Raw genomic sequence first — 24,096 nt, 5'->3', positions numbered from 1 at the left:
AATGAACCAGTGAAGCCTCGTCTTGTGTTTCACACTGTTTGCAAAGAATTATGGGTTTGTCAACCAACCACTGTTTTCCCATAAATCAACATGTCTACAGCTAAAGAGCTCATAATATGGAAAAGACTTAAATTAGATCAGACTGCACATAACTCTATTTTCTAAGTTTGAGGATAAAAAGCACTCTAATTCTGGTTCTCACTGAAAAGTGCTGTACTTCTTTCTTTCTTCTTATGTCTGTCTTCATCTAGCTTTCATCATCTCTCTCTCACTCTCCATGTCACTCACTCATTCTGGCTTGTCTTGTCCTATCACTCTCTCTCTCTCTCTCTCTCCCCCCTTTGTCCTCCCGTCTCTCTCTCCTACCTTCTCTGAGCAGTAGATTTCCCAGTGGATTGTGGTAGCTGTGCTCAGGAGATATCTTTGAGCAGGCGGTATAAGTCACCAGGTACAGCGCTACTGCCTACTGATTGAAAAGCTCTTTTCACATTTAACCGCCCCCCCCCCCCCCACACACACACACACACACACACACCTCCCAAGAGGTGGCAACTGCATCAGCAGGAGACACCCGTCTGGAAGAAGGGGTGAGCCTGTCCCACAGTCTAGCCATGTCTTAGATGAGGGTAAAGACCTCCTCTCGTCGGGACTGACGTGACGTTTCAGTGGAAAAATGGAACAGATTGTGGGCTGACAGGTCTGAGCGGTGGAGGTTTGAGATGAAAAGAGAAGAAGAAAGAGAGAGGAGAGAGGAGAGGAAGAGAACTGCAGAACCTGGGAGAACCACAGACATGCGGTCACCAGGCGGGGCGAGCGGCAGCGCCTGCGAGGGTCGAAGAGTGCTTCACGTGGCACCATTTCAAATGCTCTCGGACAGAAATGGTACTGGGGTGTACTCAGATTACTACAAGATTTTGCTCTTAAAACGCTTGTCGGCGCAGTCACGGCTAATCTCCCCTCCTCATCCCTAATTCATCATGGCCTTCTCGTCCTCTCCTCTCCACATCACTGTCAATTAGTCCTGCAGGCCTTGTGGGTGTGGATTTTTTTTTAAGGCCCAAAGGGAACGAGAGTCAGGCAGAGAACATACGGAGCATGGACTGCTTAAACAGCATTACAAATCACTGGTATATACAAATCAGCAGCCCAGCAAGAGAGAGGGAAGATGAGAGTCTGTGGCTGTGTTCCTTTCATATAAACGGGCTGTCAGCAAACATACCCCCCATAGCCTCAGGAAACAAGACCCACATTCTGCAACTTAAAAGTGATATTTGAAACCGGCGTAGTGGTAAAAGGCTGGAAGCTTAAGACTGTGAAACAGGTTTCTGCAAATTCACTGTGTCACACTTGAGGTGTAACCATATCTCTCCCCTCGCTTTCATCTGCCAGATGCTGCGTCGGCACGTGCGTGTGTGTGTGTGTGTGTGTGTGTGTGTGTGTGTGTGTGTTACAACAGCAGGGCGTGAACTTTGCTTTTCATGCATGCTGACCAAACATGGATGTTTCTGTGTGTGCCTGTGTATTTGAAGAGGGGATTGTCCTTATTCTTAGTCATCCCTCTTTTTAGGTGCCCTTAGAGACCTGCAACGCTGCTTTGCATAAAGAAAATTAAAGGATAAAAGAGGAACAAATTCCTGAGATGCATAAATTCAGTTGAGCATTATTATTAAATTTCACTTATTTCACATTTGCTTCCATACTTCATGCACACAACTGTCCAAAATCAAATTTCCATACAATTAATCACATCGTGACAGATTAGAATGGGGGTCTTGAGTTGGATTTATCAACATGAAACAAAAGAAAAAAAACAAAAACAGAACAACTAAACCTAAGGCCATGATAAATTGTCTGCCCTTTTTTTTGCTGTATCCTTTATGCTGGAGGCCACTATTGGCAGACAGAGTGTGTATACCTGATCCACAGCCTCTGGTTGACTGCTTTCTTATTCTGCAGCAGTCCGTAATCACCTAAATTTAATTTGTCCGGTTAATTTGTCTATTGATTGGACATGCTTAGCCCGTGGCTCATACGGCTCTTACCCTTGAGAAGCATGTGTGTGTGTGTGTGTGTGTGTGTGTGGGGGGGGGGGGTTCACCATAATTGTGATTTCAGAGGAGGTAATCATGCTCATGTGAGGCAGTCAAATTAATAGACCTAGGGGTCAAGGGTCAACGGGAAGAAGATGAGAGGAGACGCACAGCCTGGAGGATCTGAGCAAGGATATATAGAGGAATCAAACATGGATTATGTTTAGAGGTGCAGACAGACCGATGGTGCACTCTAAAACAATACCATATTCCCCCCGTGCAACCTGGAGTATACCCAACTATAACTCAGAATAACAGGGGCTGCGTTCAGAATAAATGCTTGGTTCTAATCTGTTCCATACAGACTCATTGTGTCAGAATGAGTCATGGTAAACACAAGAAGAGGAGTCAACAACATATAGAGCCTTGTACTGTAGGACTATGTCAAGAGCCCCAACTCGTTTTCATTAATCTATCTATCTCTCTCTCTCTCTCTCTCTCTCTCTCTCTCTCTCTTAATTCTACTAGAAACTGTAGAATGAATTATCTGATTTTCCTTCGTCGTTAAGCCTACTCGAGTGCAGGTTGCATTCCACCAAGAGTTCACAAAATAGTCCGCAACAAGACCTTGTTGCTGAATTACTGAATTAAATGAACAAAATGAGTCGAAAAATGTGTTCTTTTGACTGAACGACTCGGAAAGATCTGAGGCAGTAAAAAAGAGCTGAAATTCCCATCACTACTGGCTAACCCCCACTGGCTAAGACTTAATCCCCTTGGTCCCTCTGGGAAGAGTGGAGAATGTAGGACATGCAGGGATATTTGGCCAAGACAGGTCTGTGCCACGGTGTATTAGGAGTGGCGACGCCTGGGTATAGAAGTCCATGGAGTGGATAAACAGGCGAGTGAGTGGGTGGGTGGGTGGGTGGGTGGGTGAAGGGGGAAGGACAGCAGCCAGCAAACGAGTGTCTGCAATCCTTTAATAAGGAGAGCAAGGCCATGGAGCAGTGTGGGAATGATAAGGTTTATGGGTGCACTGCTAAACAGCCAGGAATATGATACGGTTGAGTAAACCTGTGTGTGTGTGTGTGTGTGTGGGGGGGGGGGGGATTGGGGAGTGGGGATTGTGTGTGTGTGTGTGTGTGTGTGTGTGTGTGTGTGTGCACGTGTGTACACAGCAGGGAGAAAGGGCCAGGGTGAGTCAGTAATACACAGGCAGAGGGCTGAACTGTTGTTGGTTTCTCCTTTCATGTGTTCTCTGAGGCACCTCTTGCACTCTCTGCTCTGCCTGTCTGCCATCTCTCCCTCCTGCAATTCTGCAATTTTCTTCCACTCCAAACAAATATCTCACCCTCTCACTACCATTCCAAAAGACTACTCTCCTTGCTGTCACGGAGGCCCTCTACTCTGCTCGAGCTTCCTCCCTCTCCTCCGTTCTCATTCTTCTGGACCTGTCTGCATTCGACACAGTAAACCACCCGATCCTTCTCTCCACCCTCTCAGAACTGGGCATCTCTGGCTCTGCACTCTGATTTGCATCCTACCTGGCCGAACGCTCTTACCAGGTGGCATGGAGAGGATCGCTGTCCTCTCCACGAGCCCTCACCACTGGGGTACCCGAGGGCTCTTACTGTTCTCCCTCTATACCAAATCTCTTGACTCTGTAATTTCCTCACATGGTTTCTCCTACCACTGCTATGCAGATGACACTCTTTCTCTCTTTCCCCCCTTCTGACTCACAGGTGGCAACGCGTGTCTCTGCGTGTCTTGCAGACATTTCTGCTTGGATGTCAACCCACCACCTCAAGCTCAACCGTAACAAGACTGAGCTGCTCTTCCTCCCAGGGAAAGCCTGCCCTGTCCAAGACTTCTCCATCACAGTAGAAAACTCTACTGTGACCTCCTCCCAGGCAGCCAAGAATCTTGGGGTGATCCTTGACAACCACTTATCCTGTGCAGCGAACATCACAGCGACAGCGTGCTCCTGTAGATTATTCCTCTACAACATCAGAAGGATATGTCCATTCCTCACCAGAGAAGCAGCACAACTCTTGGTCTAGACACTTGTGATCTCTCACCTTGACTACTGCAACCCAATCTTGGCCAGGCTCCCTCCTCCGCCATCAGACCTCTGCAGCTCATCCAGAATGCTGCTGCCCATCTAGTGTTCAATCTCCCCAAATTCTCCCATGTCACCTCCCTCCTTCGCACCCTTCACTGACTCCCGGTAGCTGCTTGCATCAGATTCAAGACCCTGGTGTTCGCCTACCAGGCGGCAAAGGGAACAGCCCCTCCCTACTTGCAAGTAATGGTCAGCCCCCAAACCCCTGCCTGATCACTCTGCTCTTCCACCTCGGCTGGCTGCCTGGCTACGCCGCCTCTACGTGGATGCAGCAGTCGTGCTACTTGGTCACGGCTTTTCACTGTCCTGGCACCCTGCTGGTGGAACGAGCTTCCCACTGCTGTCAGGACTGCAGAGTCACTACCTATCTTCAGCCATAGATTGAAGACCCATCTCTTCGGACTACATCTTAACTGTCCCTCCTAAAGACCTCTTCATCCCCACTACCCCCCTGTACAGTTTCTCTACTGTAAATAAATGTATAAAAAAAAAAAAAGGTAATTCTTCCTTCTTCTAGCATTGTGACTGCCAACAGCCCCTGGTCCTAGCATAGATTACTTTTTCTTATGATGACTCATGGATAAATGATTCACTTACTTAGACAAATGTATTTGTTGTAAGTCGCTTTGGATAAAGGCGTCTGCTAAATGCCAAAAATGTAAATGTAAATGTCACAATCTCCCACTGTTTATTTCCCTCTCTTACTCCATTCTCAATCTGACCACAGCTCAGCCACTCTCTGCACCTTTCTGCTCTCCAATTCTCCATTCTCTTTATTCTCTCCCTCTCCCGCCCTGTTCGCATGGTTCCTTCTCTCTCTCCCCTCCATCCATCCTGTTCTCCCCTCTGTCTCACCTATTTGGCACACCTCTGAGATGAAAGGAGGAGGGTCATATAACACAGACTTTGTTTGATTTGGTCTTTCACCAAAATTGGTCTTTCACCCCCCACCCCCCGTGCACACACACACACACACACACATCTGCTGTCCTTCTTGATGTCCAAGTCTCTACTTCCTCATAGTTACCAAGATACCACAGTAACCAAGACATACTGTAACATACTGACAGATGTCCATGCAAGTATAGAAATGTGCATCTCAACCCCTATCAGTATGTCACATACCAATGACTATGCAGAGACTTTCACTGCAATCCACCTCCCTTTCTGTGATCTCTTTGGATCACCTCTCCTCTTCTCTCCCACACTCTCTTGTTCAAACGTCTCCCTACTTCTGTACTGTATCCACTTACCATCACATCCCATTCAAACACACTTAGACACACACATATTATGCAAAAATGTCCTTAAGCATTGACTCAAGTGTTAACGCTCAAAAAGAGACACAAAAGCAAAAATCCAACCTCACACATGCCTCACCTCGGTTTCAAGAGAGTATGCCAAGCACGTATGTGATCCACGAGAAATTCATTAAAGCTTTAAATATGTACACCCCGTTGTAATTACATTCTGAAATGAATGACAAATAAGCCTTTACTTTCATAATGAGCCCCTTGATTAACCCTTAAAGACCTGGCCATGTCACGCTGCAAATGCACACACACACACGCCTACACACCATCAGGCATTGGGGTTGGTTGGGGAGCAGGTTGCACACATGGAATAGCCTCAGGAGTAAGTGTATGTAGGCCGAATCCCCCCCACCCCCTCACTGATTTTGGCAGCATTGGCACCATACTGTAAATCCCCCCAGAGAAAGAGTAGAATTCTCCCCAGAGAAAGGGTCTTCTTTAGTCCCCAATATTAAAAGCAGAAAATCCAGGTTGAGATGTACAGTACATTTTGTTGAACACACACACACACACACACACGCAGGCATACAGGCATGCAGGCATGCACGCAGGCACGCACACACACACACGCACACACACACACACACACACACTCGCCCCCTCAGAATCCCACCCCCCCCTCTGAGTAGATAGATAAGTGGATATACCTATGGCCATAAAGTCCTCAGGGTCCCATGGCTGTAATTGGGCCAGGGGTCCACTGTAGAGCAGCAGGCCATCTGCCACCTCCGTGATGAACTCCAGCAAGAGATGACTCTCGAAGCAAGGCCTTATGGGAGGAAACCAGGCGTAGCCGTTGCCATGGAAACTGTGTTTGGTCTGCTGGCACTCGGGGCCCTCGAATTGCGTCGGGCATTGGCATCTAGGGAGAAAATAACAAGGCGAGGGACAACACAAAAAATAAGAAGAATTTCATCTTTGACCTCATCTATCACACAAGAGTGGTCCGTCACAATGTCCCCGCTGAGCCAGAGCTAGCCAGGGCCTGCTTCTGCATGACTGGACCCAAGCCACTCCATGACCTCACACAACTCATGGAAACACACACTCACCCAGCACAGACAAGATAGGACTCACATTCAGAATAAGAACCCTTTATTAGCCAATTCAGCATAAATATCCTGAATGTGTGGTCTAGGGATGAAAAAAGCGTCAGTAATCATACTGCTCACACGTCCTTTGCTCTGTGCCTCATTACTAAAGATAGTATCCCCAGCTGTAGTTTAGATTAGCCCCCTGACATGATCCTACAATCTAGAAAACACTCTCTCTTTCTCTCTTTCTTGTTCTGTCTGTCTGTCATCTACCACAGACGAGTGTTTCCCCTCGAGCGTTGGTTGGCTCCTTCACAGACTTCCTCCACATCTGATGCAGATGTTCTCATTATCAGCAGGAGTACCACAGGGAGAATCCATCATTAATAGCAACATCCTTCGTCAGAGATATTCATTTAGAGCTGCTATGCATTTTTTCTTTTCTCTCCTACCTTTATTCTCTCCTCCCATCCTCCTTTATTCTCACACTCATTATCTCTTTCAAATGCATGCTTGGAAACACATGCATGCCAGACGCACACACACTCCCTAAGCAAACCTATCTACCCCCTCACTGATTTTGGCAGCATTGGCGCCATAAATATGACACACACACACACACACACACACACACACACACACAGACACACACACACACACACACACACACACACACACAATCCCACTGTATCCACCTGTTGCATGCCTGCTGCCAATAAAGGTAATTCTGGCAGCATTGGCACCATAAGTCACGCACATGCACACACACACCCTCACGCACGCACCCACACCCACATACACAGTCCCATTGTATCCACCTGTTGCAATGCCAGCTAATTAAGGTAATTCAGTCATGCAAGGCTTTCTTTAGTTCGCTTTGTCAAAGCTCCTGCTATTTCCTCAGCATATCCATAGCATCTAGAGCTTCCCGTCACATCGAAACTGTCTTATATTTTACTCTTTCCAACTTCCCAGTCTCTGCTCTGATCCCAGATTTAAAAGGAAGGCTTGAGAGACGGTCAAAATGATGACTGCGCCATGAACACCTGCCAGACATGGAAATGAAGTAAGACTGCAAATAGTACTCCGCCACGCTACCACTAACACAATCACTGGCTCCTTCTAATAACAACACGTCATAATCAAAAGCTGTGGTATAAAACACACAGGGTGGAGAGAAGATGAGGTGCTGGTACGCGCAAGGGTCATCTCAGCGTATAATGGCAAGTGAGAATGTCTGAGAGGTGATATCTGGGTTTGGTTACAGACTTAGGCTATGGTTTGGTTTAACCACTCACACATGGGAGATGAGGATGTGTATATCCATGGGTTTATACACACATACCATCAGAGACATCATATTCAGAAATAAATATCCAACTTAGCCAGCTGCATCTCAACATATTTGTTTGAGTATATGCATCTACTAAAACATATTACATTATATTTACTTACATTTATGCATTTATTTAACTGAAACTCTCATGACCTGTACAAGTTCTGTCATATCAAACCAAATACCACCCCAACAAAAACACATATGCATTAATGTACGAGTGCAGATCTACATTAATACAGTTAGAATCAAATAAGAACCAACATCACAGCCATTGGTTAGTGAGATAATGCGCCACAAAGAACAGAAATTCACACTTACCCATAATTCCCTAGCAAATTTGCAAATATGCTTCCTTCTGTTGTAAGGGCATTGTGGGTAATTGTTAACTTCTGTTCTTTCTGTTGCATTATCTCACCTGTACCTGTGATGTTGGTTCTTGTTTGATTATAAGTGTATTACGTCTGAGCTTATGTTCATGCAAGTGTTTTGTTAGGGTGGTTGGACCGGCACCCATTGGCGTTTATAACTCTAAAAGGTCCGGCTCTGCAACTCATAATTACTACTGCCAATAAAGGTTCTTCCTCTTAGAGGACATTTGTGGTACACTGTTTAATTCTATTGAGGCGCACCCTTTGATGAACCCTTTTAGGTTCTGTATTGAACTCTGTAATAGAGTAACAGAGTAATATTTACAAAAGAGAGTTATCAGCTTCTTCAGTAGGATGTATATAAAAAAAGACATTAAGTTAATTAAGTTAAGTTAATCAAAAGAAGTGCTGTTCTGGACTAGAAAAATTAAATAGTTCCAATTTACAATAGTGACTCTGGAACGGCTAAAATTAAGTAGGTTTTACACTAAAAGCTAAGTATATCATACATAAAACTCAGATTTGTAAGTAATAAGCTGATGCAAATAGTTGCCTCACGTTTTTTAGAGCAAGCACAATATTTTTAGTATATTTGTCAGTATGTCAATCCCATCTCATCAAAACCTGCTCTACAATCTAGCAGGAGCCTATGTCAACGTGCACCACCACACAAAGTGATTGCAAATGTAATGTGAGATGGAGTAAGGTGAATTTTACATTTTTGCTATTTGTCCCGATTCCGACAATAACCCCCCCTCCCCGTGGTTAGTGCGAGTGAAAAGCATAGAATCCAACAGCAGTCACACTATTTAACCAGTAGCCTAGATGACACACACAGACTTCCACATACTGTCACACACCATCACTAGAACACAAAACAAAACAAAAAGACATCCACTGACAGCCCCCCTTCCCACATCAGAGGTATCAATATGTCTCACAGAGGGAGAGAGAGAGATAGCGAGAGCGAGAGCGAGAGAGAGAGAGAGCGCAATACTATGGGGTGAAGGAGAGATGACTACAGAAAGAAGGGACTAGAGAACAATAGATTAAACATATTCTTCCTCACAGAATAATCAAACCGATTCATCCCATCAGGACAAAACAATCAGCGACATGATTTGAGCCATGATGGACTCAACTAAATCCTCTTACTCAAGCTTTTTTTTTTACCATTGCTCATTTCCAGTCCTTTGCTTGTGCACATGGGAAATGTTATTTGTTAGCTTTCGAGTGGGCTCAAGTAATCTACGTGTTTGTCCTCCATTTTCAAATCCCACTATTAATCCTGCTGCCATGATTATCCACATGTTGTTCCTTAAATCTCAACTGCAATCTCTCAGCGGTTGCCGGGGGCGGGGGGGTCTCTATCTATCAATGCGCCTCTGTTCTCAAAGCCTAGTGATGTAGAAGTGTAGAAGAGTAGAAGTCTCTCTCTCTCTCTCTCTCTCTCTCTCTCTCTCTCTCTCTCTCTCTCTCTCTCTCTCTCTCTCTCTCTCTCTCTCTCTCTCTCTCTCTCTCTCTCTCTCTCTCTCTCTCTCTCTCTCTCTCTCTCTCTCTCTCTCTCTCTCTCTCTCTCTCTCTCTCTCTCTCTCTCTCTCTCTCTCTCTCTCTCTCTCTCTCTCTCTCAAAGCTATGTATGATTTCACCCAAGCTTTCAGAAGCAGGCCTTGGCCCCCTAGTCCTCAGTCCTCTGAAAGATGTCACCCACTCCCAAACACATACAGCATAGTACATTGACCAAGGAAATGTTTTAATAATCTACAGTATGAGTGCAATTGGTCTGAATATAACATTGATCGTCACACAAAAAGTGATTATAGGCCTTTTATCCATACAAACAGCAGAACACACATTTAGTATGAAATCTAACAACCCAGTCTGTATCTAAAGCTACAAATACGACTTGCGTATGCAGTATTAGGCATTCATTTACAGTGGTTAGGGTTAGGTATGTGAATTAGGATTTGCGTGGCGTTTAGACAGAATGAGGCATTAGCAAACACAAAAAAAACAGTCCCACCAAGAATTAGCAAAAAAAAGAAAGAAAAGAAATCCCCACCACAATTAGAACCAACGACATTGAGATTGCAAGTCGGGGTGCTAGATTTAATGATTGCATTATAGAGAAACATTATCTCATGGGCAGCTTATTATTACTAGTGTCAAAGTCCCAATGCGTTAATAAGGGAAAATGTACATTTACATAAAGTGTAAGGAGTCATAAACCCTTCATGTAGGTTTATTTATCAGACCCACTGGATAGCGTATGCTGTGTTGAGTATGTATGATGCATGCATACTAATAGGTATGACTGTATTACCTGACCATGTGTGTAATACAGTCTAGGGTATGACTGCTTATTGATTATTGATTGAGGGTCTAACCATGGTAAACATGGTCTTACTTGTCAGGTCAATATGGGATACAAGGGTAGAACAAAATGGAAACAGGTAATATAGCAATTTCCTTCTCTGTTTCTTGGTTATAAATCTAATTACATTTGTGCTCATCAATGAATCAAGAACAATGTGGTAACAATAATAAGGAAACAAGCATGGAAAATAATTAAGTTGAAACTACAGTCCGCCTTACCTTGTAATAACAAGGTCATTGTCTTACTTGTGACTGGTAATTATGATAGTTATTACCATGCTATTACCCCCAGTTATTCCGGGCTGTAATGTGCATAATGTGAGTGGTCTGCAAGGACAACTTATTTGCAACAGGAAGTCTCCTCAGAGACATCAACAACTTCTGGAGTGTGTTTGGGCCAGCCTGGCAATGTGAGCTCAAGTGTAAAAAACCAATATGTGTCTGCCACAGAGAAAGTTAAGATTAACTGTGGGTTGGCTGCATACAGCATTCTGGTACGGACCAGCGGCGAGGCACATTACACGCTTAGTACGTCCAACCAGCCACAAATCCTGGGTTTACTTTCTTCTTTTAATTAAACAGCAGAGGAGAAAATGTACTTTCTTTTTTCGAAAGGATGCTTGCTGGAGAATTCCATGAAGAGTATTTGGACATATGTTCAAACGTGAGGCAAGGTGTCTTTCAGGGACGTCCATATGCACAGCAGTCCTTTATAAAATGAACATCAAAACAGCAGTGGCAGATTGCGATTGAATATGGAGGAATCCTTTTAAACAAGAGACTTTTGATGTGCGTGCACGTGTGTGTGTGAGTGTGTGTGTGTGTGAGTAATCAACCTCAACTGTTACAGTAGGATCTGCCGTCATGCTCTCAAGTATCATCTGAGTGACTGTGTGGCCGTCTGTGTGAGCATATGTGCATGAGTGAGTGTCAACCCCCCAGGAGGAAAGATGACCAACACTTCACTAAAAAGTGTGTGTGTGTGCGTGAATGTGTGTCTGTGTCTGTGTCTGTGTCTGTGTGTGTGTGACTATGCAGTCAAGAGTGAAGCAGTTTATTTCTGTGTGCATTTGTTCAAATTTGTTAAATGTATTTTTAATGAAATAAGAGGCAAAACACTGATAAATACTGATGTAGAGTTTTTGGATCTCACATCAGATTGTTTTTGATCTGCAATATGAGTGCACGTTCTCCTTTAAAACATGCTAGCAAAAATCTAAACAGACACACAATAAATTATACACGAATAAAAAGTGCACCTTTTCCTTTTAAATACATCCTGGTAGCAACCAGGTTGATATATTTTTTTGATGTGTTCATTTTCTTTTGCATTTTTAATAACAAAGATCACTGGATGAGAGAAAACCCTCCCTTCCCACATCACCGGCAGCATTTAGCCTTCCTCTCAAAAGCACAGTCCCACAAGCATTTAGTTATAAGCCGGCGCCTCGCTTGTGCGTTCAGTGCAAAAATATCAACTCCATTCAGGGGGACCATGAGGGAACCAATATAACACTGAAGCACGCAGGGAGAGGTGTGGGAGATGAGGGGAGCAGCAGACACTAGGAGAACGTGCTAACAGGCTAGCTATATCACATTAACAGATCGCCGAACTCTCTCCTAAATAAACACTGTTGGGATTAAACCACTGAGCCCCGCTCAGGTCGACAGCGCAACATCAAAGGCCTTGCGAGGGAGCGAGAGCGAGAGAGAATGAGAGAGAGAGAGAGAGAGAGAGAAAGAGACATTGGTAAACAGTGTCCAATTAGGAGATGAAGCAGAATAATAAAGCCATGAGTAAATTAGGTCGTTCAAAGGTGTCAACTCTGCTCTCTGGTTGTCTATCCCCGCCGACTTACGCCCCACCTCCTCCATCTCCTCTTCACCAAATTACTCTTGCCTCGGGTGTGTTAAGTGGAGTGTTAGTCGTTGCCTGCCTCTCTCTCTCTAGTTTAGTATTGCTATTCATCCAGGAAAAATCGATCCCCCCCCCCCCCCCCCCCCGTGTTGGCTTGGGATAATTGGAAAAAAGGCAGAGAAAAGCTTCTGCAGTTTGCACCTCATATTTGTGTAAAACTCTCAAAGGTGAGACGATTAGCCTCACAAAGAGTGGCTTGGATCCATCTGAAAACTCCACTTGATATATCATTCTCCACAAAGACAGTGTTTGTTTGATGTGTGTGTTGCGGCAGTGGCTGTAACTACTACTTACTCACCCGCCTGTTTCTGGGCAAACAGTTTCAACGTGTTTCATCACTCCAGTGAGATTTGAAGTATTAGTTTACTTATTGATTTGTTTTCTATGTGGAGAAGCTCTCTCACTCTCTCTCTCACTCTCTCTCTCTCGCGCACACACACACACACACACACACACAAACACATAACACACACATAACACACACTACCAACCAAACAACTATCTGAGCCATCCTTACTTACTCTAGTGTCTGATAAATGTCAAAGTGCAAGGGGACTGTTTTGTTCATACTCCTTTACCTTAATTCACTCTTATGGAACATACATTTCATATATATATACTGTATATACATATATTAAATATTATATTCTAACTATAAACATAGTTAAAACAGTCCCATTTTACACATATTATAGGCCATGAAGGTTAAAACTCTTTATAAGGAAAAACTCTTTATAAGGTCTACATAATGCAGACCTTATAAAGGGTACAGTGCAAATTTGGGGATGTAAGCCTTATGGAGGGTTCATTGAGCCTTTGAAGTGATAACTCCTTTAAACTGTGATCGTGTAAACTCTCTTCACCTCTCCTGTGTGAACTGAAACCCTTGCCCGAAACAAACTCTGCTCACCTGTATCCGCTCTGAGTGTCCACACACACACCACCGTTGAAGCAGGGGTTTCTGGGATAGGAGCCGCAGGGCTGGTGGACATGCTCCCTCCCAGAGCAGCTGCACACGGCAGATGACTCCACCGTCACCGACACCAGACTCATACTCCCAGAATCCACCACAGTGGGTGAGTCCCTGACGCTCAACACGTTGGAGCAGCCGCCGCTGCCCCTGCAGTCGGTGTCAGCACACTCATCCACATGGACCTGGGTCACATTCACCTGTAGGAAGGACTGGAGCTGTGGAGGGGGGAGAGGGAGGGAGAGAGGGAGAGAGAGAGAGAGAGAGAGAGAGAGAAATTAGAAAAATGAGAATGACAAATGAATGACAAAACATGGAATGAAAAGACAAATGGGAGCAAAAGTAGAGGGTAAAAGATAATCATGAATATAGGAGTCAAACTGAACAAGTCTTCATTACAAACAGGGTTTAACTTTCTCCCAAGCCTTTAGAGGGCAGATAACACATTTTCTCCTCTATAGAGTTGTGTGATCCAATCTGTAAAAGGAACATACGGACACACACTCATACATGCAAATGGAACTCCTGCCATTATATTAGCATATTGAGAGTTCACATCTCTTAACACACACACACACACACACACACGAGCGCAAAAGACGCACACGAGAGCGTGTACAGTACACGCACGTACACACGCACGCACATACGCTGTATAACCTTTCTGCACCATTTATTTAGATGCATACTGCCCAAGTGGGCCAAATAGCACTGAGGCAGAATGGAAACTGTGACTGTAACTAGTCCCTAGATCCAACGTGAGTATATATGCAGAGTCCGAGAGGAGCTAAGGTCCTAGAGTGAACATGTAATAACAGTTTACTCTCTAGCACAGCCAGATCCAAGGTGAGTTCCCTGGGTAAAGTCTAGCACAGTGACCTGCTGCGTCCCATTTCTGCAGCCTTCTCCTGAAGTGTGCACTTGTGCACTTCCCCACATGGCTTTAAAACGCATGCGGTCGGACGTCGCAAGGCAATGCGAATGCTGAACATGAACCTGACCATGTAACATGTGCTGCCCATCCTGTTGTAATAACTTGAAGATATACTTTAAGTAAAGTGCATTCTCTTTTGTTATGGTGTAGTTATTGAACCTACAGCATAAGGCAACAGGGGAGTGCACAAGAAGTGTAGAGAAATGGGACACAGCAACAAACAGGAGCGTGAAGAGAAGGACGTGGAGAACGGGGAGCAGGGAAACATGGGAGTGACCCAATGCTTAATGACATTCTCCCAGAACTCCTCAAATGTCTAGAGAAGCTTGGTGGCTTCTAGCTCTGCATCAGTGCAGCACGTCTCAGTTATCCCCAGAGTGATGATGGGGCAGCTGTCAGGACCTCTCCCCATCTTACACACTCCTCCTACAACAAACCCACAACCTCCCACAACTACTACAACATCCTTGTTCTCTCCACTGCGTCCAGAGCCACCGACAAGGCCTAAAGCATGAAGACGGGTATGTGTGTGCATGTGTGTGTGTGTGTATGTATATATATATATATATATATATATATATATGTGTGTATATATATATGTATACTGCATGTATATGCAAATCTACAGAATATGCATACTGTACGTATATGGGGGGTGTATATGTACGCTATATAAAAATAAACAGTATACCATATGCTGTACATACACGTAAACACAGAGGAGCACAATGGAATGGAATTGTTCACCACCTAAAGAGCTTTCCATGATAATCAAATGTATTATGCAAAAGCAATAGACAATTCCACCAGCTTCAATATTCCAATTTCCCTCCTGTCTTTAAGTGCAGTGTCTAAGTATATCTTTGTGTATGTATGTGATTGCACTCTGTACGGTTAATTATAAAGAGAGTGGGAGGACGTCCTTAAAGTGATGCTGCACTCTATTCACATCTTATAGTTGTTTTGCACTTCGATTTCATATAGTTAGCTTTTTAGATCTTTAGATGCATGGCCTGGGGTGTTCCAGTACCATGGCCAACAGTGTATACGTATGCCCATGCCCTGGTGACATGCCCTCTCCTCCTTACCTTCTTGTCTCTATCCAATAAAGTTAAAAAACATAAGAGTGGGACTGCCCCACTCAAAAAAATAACCTTAAAAAAAAAGAAGATCTTTAGAAGCAGCTTTTGGTCAGATTGTTCATTGAAGCCCATTAATTCCGTAAAGATATCATAAAACACTCGAATCAAGGATATGTTACGCCAATGTGACTTGAGTAATTTGTCTTTTTTCTTTTTTTGATAAACCCACTTTTGAAACAAATTTTATTGCAAAAAGCACCAATCCAAAAGGTACGTTCTGTTTTTCTCTGTGATAGCATTGCGCGCCCGAGGCAACCCAAGAGACCGATTAGTGTCGACAGTGTGAGAGGTCTACTAATTTAAATAATATGATCAACGAACAAAAACTGTGGTCTACTACTACTACAAATGGTAGTGCTAGATGTAAGTAGAGTAGAATATTCCTTTCAGTTGGAGTGCCTCTGGGAATATGGAGTATGTAAGCAGTATGCATTTATACATTCATCTGTAGTAGAATATTGTGCTGCATCGTGCAGTGTAGGTCAGGTGACACAATGCCAATGCATATAATATTTGGAGGTTTAGATGTACACTGATATCATTAGGTAAGAAGTCAAAGTATACATTATGTTTATTAACAGATGTCGCTGACTCCCTCTGCCATTCTCCCCTTCACTCCAGCCCTGTACCGTAAGTGGCAGACGCTCCTTCCACACGCACTGTGTGAACGTGAACCACAAGGTGGTTCTGAGAGGGGTGTGTGTCTGTGTGTGTGTATATGTGTGTGTGTGTGTGTGTGTGTGTGTGTGTCTGTGTGTGTCTGTGTGTGTGTGTGTGTGTGTTCCGATGACAAACACACGCCTGGGGACCACACATCCAGATAAAACCGTTACAGCCAGAAGACGAATTTCATACAATAACACACTACCTCGGGGAGGGGATAGCTATGACTGGCTTTTGTGCATGACTGTACTGTCAGCTTTATCTAAACAGCCTTTGAAGCACCCGTGGGGTTCCAACTACAATACCCAGCCTTCCCAGGGGCAGAGTCTGTGGAGAAAGCATCATAGCAGCAAAGGGTACCCCGGGGACTTGTACGAAGAGAAAGGAAAAGTGGGACATCCTTGCTCCAAAAATGAGAGGGAGGAGGAGCGGGGAGAGAAGATATTCAGGTTGGACCTGTGGCTGAATCATTTACTTTAAAACGACAAACGTTTTGCAAACCAGAGTGGATTTTTAGTCAGACGCCCTGTAGAGATAGTGCCGGAGGACTGTAGTCTGAATAACAGCAAGAATGGTGAGAAGAGAAAGAGAGAATGTTTAGTCAAAGCTAGCATGCTGTTGTAATGTGGTAATGCTGTGCGTTTCTCCGGAGGAGGGGATGGCCTCATATGACTCGTGCGTGCGGCTTGGACACAATAGCTCTCACCCAGTGAGCCAATCAGACTGCATAGTGCTCGATGTCTGGTTTCAGAACACAGAGCACCACTGAGGTCACCTGGGGCAACGGCAAGACAAAGAGACCATCATAGCAGGGCCAGTAATCCAAGTGATTCATATCAAGTTATTTTTCTGATTATCATAGGACTTAGGGTTAGGGTTAGCGTTGAAAGCCAGAGATGGAGAGCACTCCACAGACAGCACCAACAGACATACGTACTACATTAGCTGTACATATTAACATGGATGTGAGGAAAGTATAGGTATTGTATGTTCTATCACAACATCCCTACCCACTGAATAGAAGTGAGGGAAAAGTTAGTTTTGACAAAAATAAAAAATAAATAAGAACCATGTAGGAGATGAAATGCACAGTAATCATATGATACATTGTGCAATTGTACAATACATTGTGAACATATGATATATATGGAAAACGTACTGGATGTATATTTGTTGATATATTCATGTTTAATATCTTCAATGCATATGAACCAATTATTTGGGCTATGGATATTTCAGTGTAAGTGGCGTACGATTCTTGCTGGAATGTATAATATGCCCAGTATAGTATCACAGAAGCAAGTTCTATTGTCTAGCAACAAAAGGCCTGGCAGTCATCATGATCTACCACACAAAGTGCAACCTTTTCCACTTCTCAAAAATCCAACATGGAATCCTTTATCTGAGGCCACTAAAACAACAAACAAGAGCACTTGCTCTTCATATCATTGAATTTCATCGCAACAAACCAATATGTTTTTCCTTTAAACTCTCTAGGACATGCTGACAATTGAAATGCTAAACCAGTCAGGGAAACCTTCCATTGCCGAGGACAAGAGGAGAAAGAGGAAGAAAATAAAATGTCATCTCATATTTCCGAGTATTACTGGGGAATTGCAAACATTAATAACCGCTGTCGCCCCCCCCAACCCCCCCTCCCCGTATCTCCCTGACTTGCGCTCATCCTCTCTCGCCACGCTTCACATCCCATCCTGATCAATGTCTTCTCAGAGGGGTGCGCCGAATCCAGATGAAAAGGCAGGGACTAGCCACAAATCACACCTGAACACCTCTCTTTATTCACACTCTCTCTCTTTTTGACTGTTCCCACTCTCTTTCTCTCTCTCTCTCTTTCTCTCACACACACACTCTCTCTCTCTCCTTCTCTCTTTATAAGACTGCATCCAGGGAATGACATTTATTGTCCAATGATACAAATACAGTAGTACATACAATTATTATACAATCAATTCCTTTAGATCTTCTAAACTGTTATTGATATTGCAGTGCTACCTCCAGCCATAGCGACCAGGGTCTAGTGAAAATACCACGAAAAACATGTACCCCAGGTTTATTCACTTGTCAAGTGAAATTGGATAAGTTGATACTTTCATCATATGAATACATAGTGTCAGTCTATTTTTCCCATATAAATCCCTTCCTTTCTGGTTGATATTAAAAATGATTGCATTCCCCAAAACTGGACTTGAAATGCCTCCTTTGATAATCCTGCTTGTTTATTTTAAGAGGGGTCGGTTTGGGGTTGGATTATCTAATGGTTAAAAAAAGGAAAAACAGTTGGGCCAAATGGGGGTCAAAAAATACCTTTTGTTTGTGAGCAGCGAGGTACCCGTGTAGTTTCTCGGGTCTCATGAAGGGAACACTGTGCACGGAAAAGCGCACGTCCAGTGTCCTCTCTCGTACATCCATCAGGCTAAAGACGTTGATTTCATCCACACCCACGGTCAGCATCTCAGACAGGAAGTTCACAAGCAGCTCATAGCGGCTCCTCGCATTGCCACGCCGATCGATAAACTCCTTAGCTGTGATATCTGCAACACACACACACACACACACACATGTGCAAGTTCAGAACAGCAGCCACCTTAATGTCTCTTAACCTTTTGTCTTTCATTGTAAGAGGCATAGGAGAGATGTATGTCCAACTTTCAAAAATGTGAAGGAAAACAATGCAGGCAATACAAAATAATAAGATATACAGTGCCTTCGGAAAGTATTCAGACCCCTTCACTTTTTCCACATGTTGTTGTGTTATAGACAATCAATTTAAAATGGACTAATTAAATTGAATTAAAAGAATTTGCCATCAATCCACACACCCCAGAATGACAAAGCGAAAACAGGTTTTTAGAAATGTCTGTAAATCTATTAAAATCTAAATACAGAAATACCTCATGTACATAAGTATTCAGACCCTTTGCTATGATACTCTAAAATGCAAAAATGTCACCAACAAATCACTCAATACGTTGAATTGAATCCATCTTAATGCAAGGATAATAGTTAATGTAATTTTGGAATTAATATCTTTGTTTTTATAGGGTCTCTGATTTGCCTAGGAATCAATTACACACTGTGTGGATCAGGTTGTCATTACAAACTGAGCAAATGGAGAAGAACAAAACTGCTCAGGAATGCGACCCTGAGGCCTGGGGAGACTTACAAAAATCGATGATGGGACATCATCTCGGTGACTCTACAAAATTGGTCTATAACGAAGTGGCCAAAAAAAATCCCTTAATGGAAAATAATCTCTCTCATATGCATAATTGTGTTTGCAACAATGAATTCAAGTGATAAAGCAAATCCAGCACATGCAATGCAGTTTCCAACCATCCCTCATTTGAAGAATAGTGGTAGCTGTATCAAGTTACAGGTATGTTTGTCACTGGCAGGGACTGGGGAGTTTGTCAGGATCAAGAGAAAATTATAACATTTGCTGAGTTGGTAGTGACATCCTAAACTACACAGTGTGTAATTGATTCCTACGTATATAAAAACAAAGATATTAATTCCAAAATTACATGAACTATTATCCTTGCATTAAGATGGACTCAATTCAAGTGATTTGTTGATGACATTTTTGCATTTTAGCTCATTTTAAGAGTGTCATAGCAAAGGGTCTGAATACTTATTTACATGAAGTATTTCTGTATTTCAATGTTAATACATTTACAGAAATTTCTAAAAACCTGTTTTCGCTTTGTCATTCTGGGGTATTGTGCGTGGATTGATAGCAAATTATTTTAATATAATCCATTTTAAATTAAGTCTATAACACAACAAAATGTGGAAAAGGTGAAGGGGTCTGAATACTTTCTGAAGGCACTGTAAGCTCCATGTCTGATTGGTGCACTTATTAAATGGAAGTATGGTAGCTGTGATACTGCGGAAATCCTAAATATAAAAAAATCTGTGTACACCCTCACAGAGTCTACTGCTGTCTCTGGAACAGCTCCTTTTGTATAAAATTAGATCCATGCTAGAGCCATGTCCCCCAGCCTTGACCAGACAAGTTCTGTCAGCCGCCCGTTCTCCCTGCCTCAGAGCGACTGCCCCTCACACACACACACTTAGTTACGCACACACGCACTCATGCACGCACACACGCGCGCACACACGCAAGTGTGAGATGCAGCAGCCTTCCCCCTCAAGGTGAGAGAGCTCCTGAGCTGAAACCGTCTCGCCCCCCCGAGTCAAGGACACCTCTAATTGGGCCAGACACCTTCCAGCCTGGGATTAGGGAAGTGGAGTGTGTTTCCCTCTAGGAGAAAGGTTGGAGCAGGGGGTCAGGGCTTTAGGCAAGCCTCCCCCAGCTCAGCCCTCTCTCCCCTGAGTCCTGTCTGAGAGAGACACGGTCCCCCGGTGGATCCAATCGATACTCTTCAGTACACAGGAGAGTGAAGGGAAGGGAAAGAGATTTCATCCCTTTTTAATGATATCATTGACATGATTGAGTGCTATGGGAGAACGCTCCGATAGTCCCATGTGCTGAATGAGTGTGTGCATTTTATCATTGAGTGAGCATACAAGAGTGTGAAAGTTAAGTGCGTGTGAATGAGTGTGTGACAGAAAGTGTGTGTTTGTGTGTGTGCTCTCCTCTTCTTTGGCTCTTCGCTAAAGCCTGCCTTCAGCATAGGGATTAGCTAAGGCAGACACTGCTCAGGTGCACCTGAGTAGTGTCAATTGGGGGATCATTAGGACCAGAGGACTGTCAGTCAGTGTGATTAAATAATGCCATGAGAACAGGGGAAAGAGGATTCCTCTATTGGTATTAAGACAATGGAAATGGGGTTCAGGGAAGAAGAGCTACTAGTACAAACATCTGTCAGCTCCTATCCACAGGGCTGTGAGAGACAGGCTCTCTCCTAACATGGAGGGACAGCTTTACACCTGGCTTTGATCCAAAGCAAAGTCACGTCGCGTTTCTCCTACCCATGAGCATTAGAGGGCACAAACACAAACGCGCGCGCACACACACACACACACATGCGGGTCAGCAGACAGAGACGAATGGTGGCAGAAGGGACTCAGTTCCAGTCAATAGGATCTTGAGAGATACTCAGGGATTGCAGTATTAATCCCGGTGGTGGACTGGAGATATTTTCCCAATTTCACTTTTTATTGATCCCATAAAGCAGGACCTCAGAGAGATGCAAACGGATGATGTGGCCATCCCTTAGGGAGGGAATGGGGGATAGAGAGATTAACTATTTTACGTTCTATTTTATTTTTGTAATCTCACAGCCAGCAAAGGAAACTTTGAAGTGGTGTGTGTGTGTGTGTGTGTGTGTGTGTGTGTGTGTTACAGTCTGTAACTTGTGTGACCTGGTGTAGGCGTTTCAAGACTCACTCTTTAATACATATTTCACCTTTCAATCAACTTCTCCCACAAATTCTCCACAAAAAACCCTTAATCTTAATCCAAGAAGCAGGTCTTACTATATGTCCTTTACATTTACATGTCCTTCCACATTTGTTCTTGAAATGGGATTTAGAATGTCAAGGAGTCTGGACGGAATGTTTAAGACTCTGAATCAATTAGAATGTTTACCAAGCACTTTATCTGCAAAATACTGTAACTGGATTTTTTTTAAAAAGTTTTAATGCATTACGGTTCACAAGTTCTTTTTATTTTCTATCTTCTCAATTATTTTTGTTTGCTCTCGATAACTGCATTCTCCAGTTTACTGTACTCTGTCATGGCAGTCCCAAGTTGTTGCAGTTATCAGGGGCAGACTGTCACACTGTAGATGAAATGGACCAAAATAGATCAGACAGACAGCAATTACAATATGTTGGCTTCTGGTTCCATTTTCATGACTTGACTATTCTTGGAATTCCTGTTACCCTTTTCATTCCTTTAAACAAATAGTGCTTTATATAGTCAACAGCAGTATTGTCTGGTATGCACCCCCAGTCTGTATGTAGTATACTTGGTCCCTTTTTTGGAATTTGAAGTAAATCCCTTTATCATCTTATAAGAGCCATGAATCTCTCTGCTCTCCCTCTCTCTCTCTCTTTTCATTTAAATATCTCTAAAATCATAACAATTCCTCAGCCATAGCCCATTTCTTTAAACTACTATTTAATGTTCAGACAAACATGCATTACATACATCATGCTATGATGGATATTAGTTGAGATCATAATTAAAGTGCTGGCAAAGCAAAATAAGGCATTATTATATGAGAACAAAATTAAGTGCAGATTCCACTGTTAACCAACACTATTTATCTCAAATAAGATCCTATTGAATCCTATGAAAACTATTCATCAGACATGACAATAGAAATACACAGTGTATTATACAAAAACAAAATACACAAATATCTGCGTATAAGACAATCATAGCCATGTTTCATTTCTCAGGTCAGGGTTCAAAGGTGAAAGGTTGTCTGTACTGTACCTGACAGGCGGAGGGATCCAGAGTTGTAAATGGCCTCATCACGCAGCTCTCTGACGTGCACCGTTATCCCAGAGATAGCGTCCGGCCACACGCCATCAGACACACGTACCTGGAACTCATAGCTGCCCGGGGAGGCGTTCTCCTTAATGATGAGGAACCCTGTTCTCTTGTTCAGGATGAAGTAGCTGGGAAGCGGTAAAGTGGGATAGCACACATCAACACCTGATAACATTGTGTTATACATAAAGGTAACTGCTAAGAAAAATGTGGGATAAACATCACATCAAAACCTGCTCAAGCAGATTGATTGATTCATATTCTGTATGTTGGAAATCTGTGTTTATTCTGTATTCCCATATGTTGATGTAAAGATGACTGATACATGATACTGGATAGACATAAAAGAAGAGGAAAGACTAAATGAGTTAGAGGAGAGGAGAACAAAGACAAGGGAAAGCACAATGTGGGGGATATACAGTAAGATGATGGGAGACAAAATAATGGAGGAGAAAAGAAGAGAAGGGGCAGGAATAAAAGAGAGAGAAAAAAGGATGAGAGGGAACAACTCCTTGTGGTCCACAACTTCATACTTCCTTTGTAATCGAGCTCATTCAAGATTAATTACTCTGGGATTCAAAGCCAGATCCGAGGCACAACAAATAGAGAACGAAACAAAGACATATTGATGAGTTGGTTAATCATCAGATCCAATGGCTTTTAAAATAATATCTTGGAATTAGTAAACTGGACTTTAACCTTTCCCATATTGGGCCTTGAAGGACCTGCTGAGCTCCAAAGGAGAAGATGTAAGGCTGGATGAAATATTCAGATAATAGATAGTGAGATGCCAGGTACAACATACCCAACCATGTGCCTCTCTGAGAGGAACGTTTGAAGCTTGAAGCACCTTCAGTAGGCCTACTGTACATTATACACATCTTATATTGCAATAAAGCACCAGATGCCCTTTAGCTGTGATACAATATATCCATGGTACAGTATAGCCTTGGTACACATTAATCAGTGCTTAATGTATCGAATACATTGTATAATGCTCTATTGATATCAAGTCAAAGTTCCCTCTCAGTTTCTGCGAGTGCAGTAGGGTTCATGGCGCTTTTGGTGACATCAGGCTGTCACATTAGTTCAAATGCTGGTGGGGGTTGTGAGGGGAGACAGCAAGAGTGTGGTGGCTGCACTTTTAAGAGAGAAAGAGATCTCAAGGCAACCTGTTTCAAAAACATTCTGTCAGGTTCCTCTTCCTGTACAGTATTATAAGTCGCAGGTGCATCAAATCAATGGCGGAGAGAAAGACACATCACAACTCAAGGTTTAAGGAGCATTGATTGAGGGAGAGGGAGAAGGGAGGAAGGAGAGAGAGAGAGAGAGAGAGAGAGAGAAAGAAAGAAAGAAAGAAAGAAAGAGAGAGAGAAAGAGAGAGAGAGAGAGAGAGAGAG

The 24,096-nt window shown here is 43.3% G+C and overlaps 1 protein-coding gene across 1 annotated transcript in view; it reads right to left on the bottom strand.

Moving 5' to 3' along the window:
• Positions 1-24,096, bottom strand: part of LOC310816236 (neural-cadherin) — a gene marked incomplete at both ends in the record, with an annotated part of 126,309 nt that overhangs the window by 21,089 nt on the left and 81,124 nt on the right. The window contains 4 exons of the mRNA XM_083686310.1: positions 6,113-6,327; positions 13,411-13,688; positions 18,535-18,761; positions 22,640-22,824. Of these exons, the coding sequence (XP_083542436.1) occupies positions 6,113-6,327; positions 13,411-13,688; positions 18,535-18,761; positions 22,640-22,824 (905 nt within the window). The remainder of the gene's footprint in view (positions 1-6,112; positions 6,328-13,410; positions 13,689-18,534; positions 18,762-22,639; positions 22,825-24,096) is intronic.

This window comes from Argentina silus (assembly GCF_951799395.1).
Source record: "Argentina silus genome assembly, chromosome: 2".
NCBI classification, from domain to species: domain Eukaryota; kingdom Metazoa; phylum Chordata; class Actinopteri; order Argentiniformes; family Argentinidae; genus Argentina; species Argentina silus.
The sequence above is the reverse complement of the archived record's forward strand: the minus strand, read 5'-3'. Positions and strand labels throughout refer to the sequence as shown.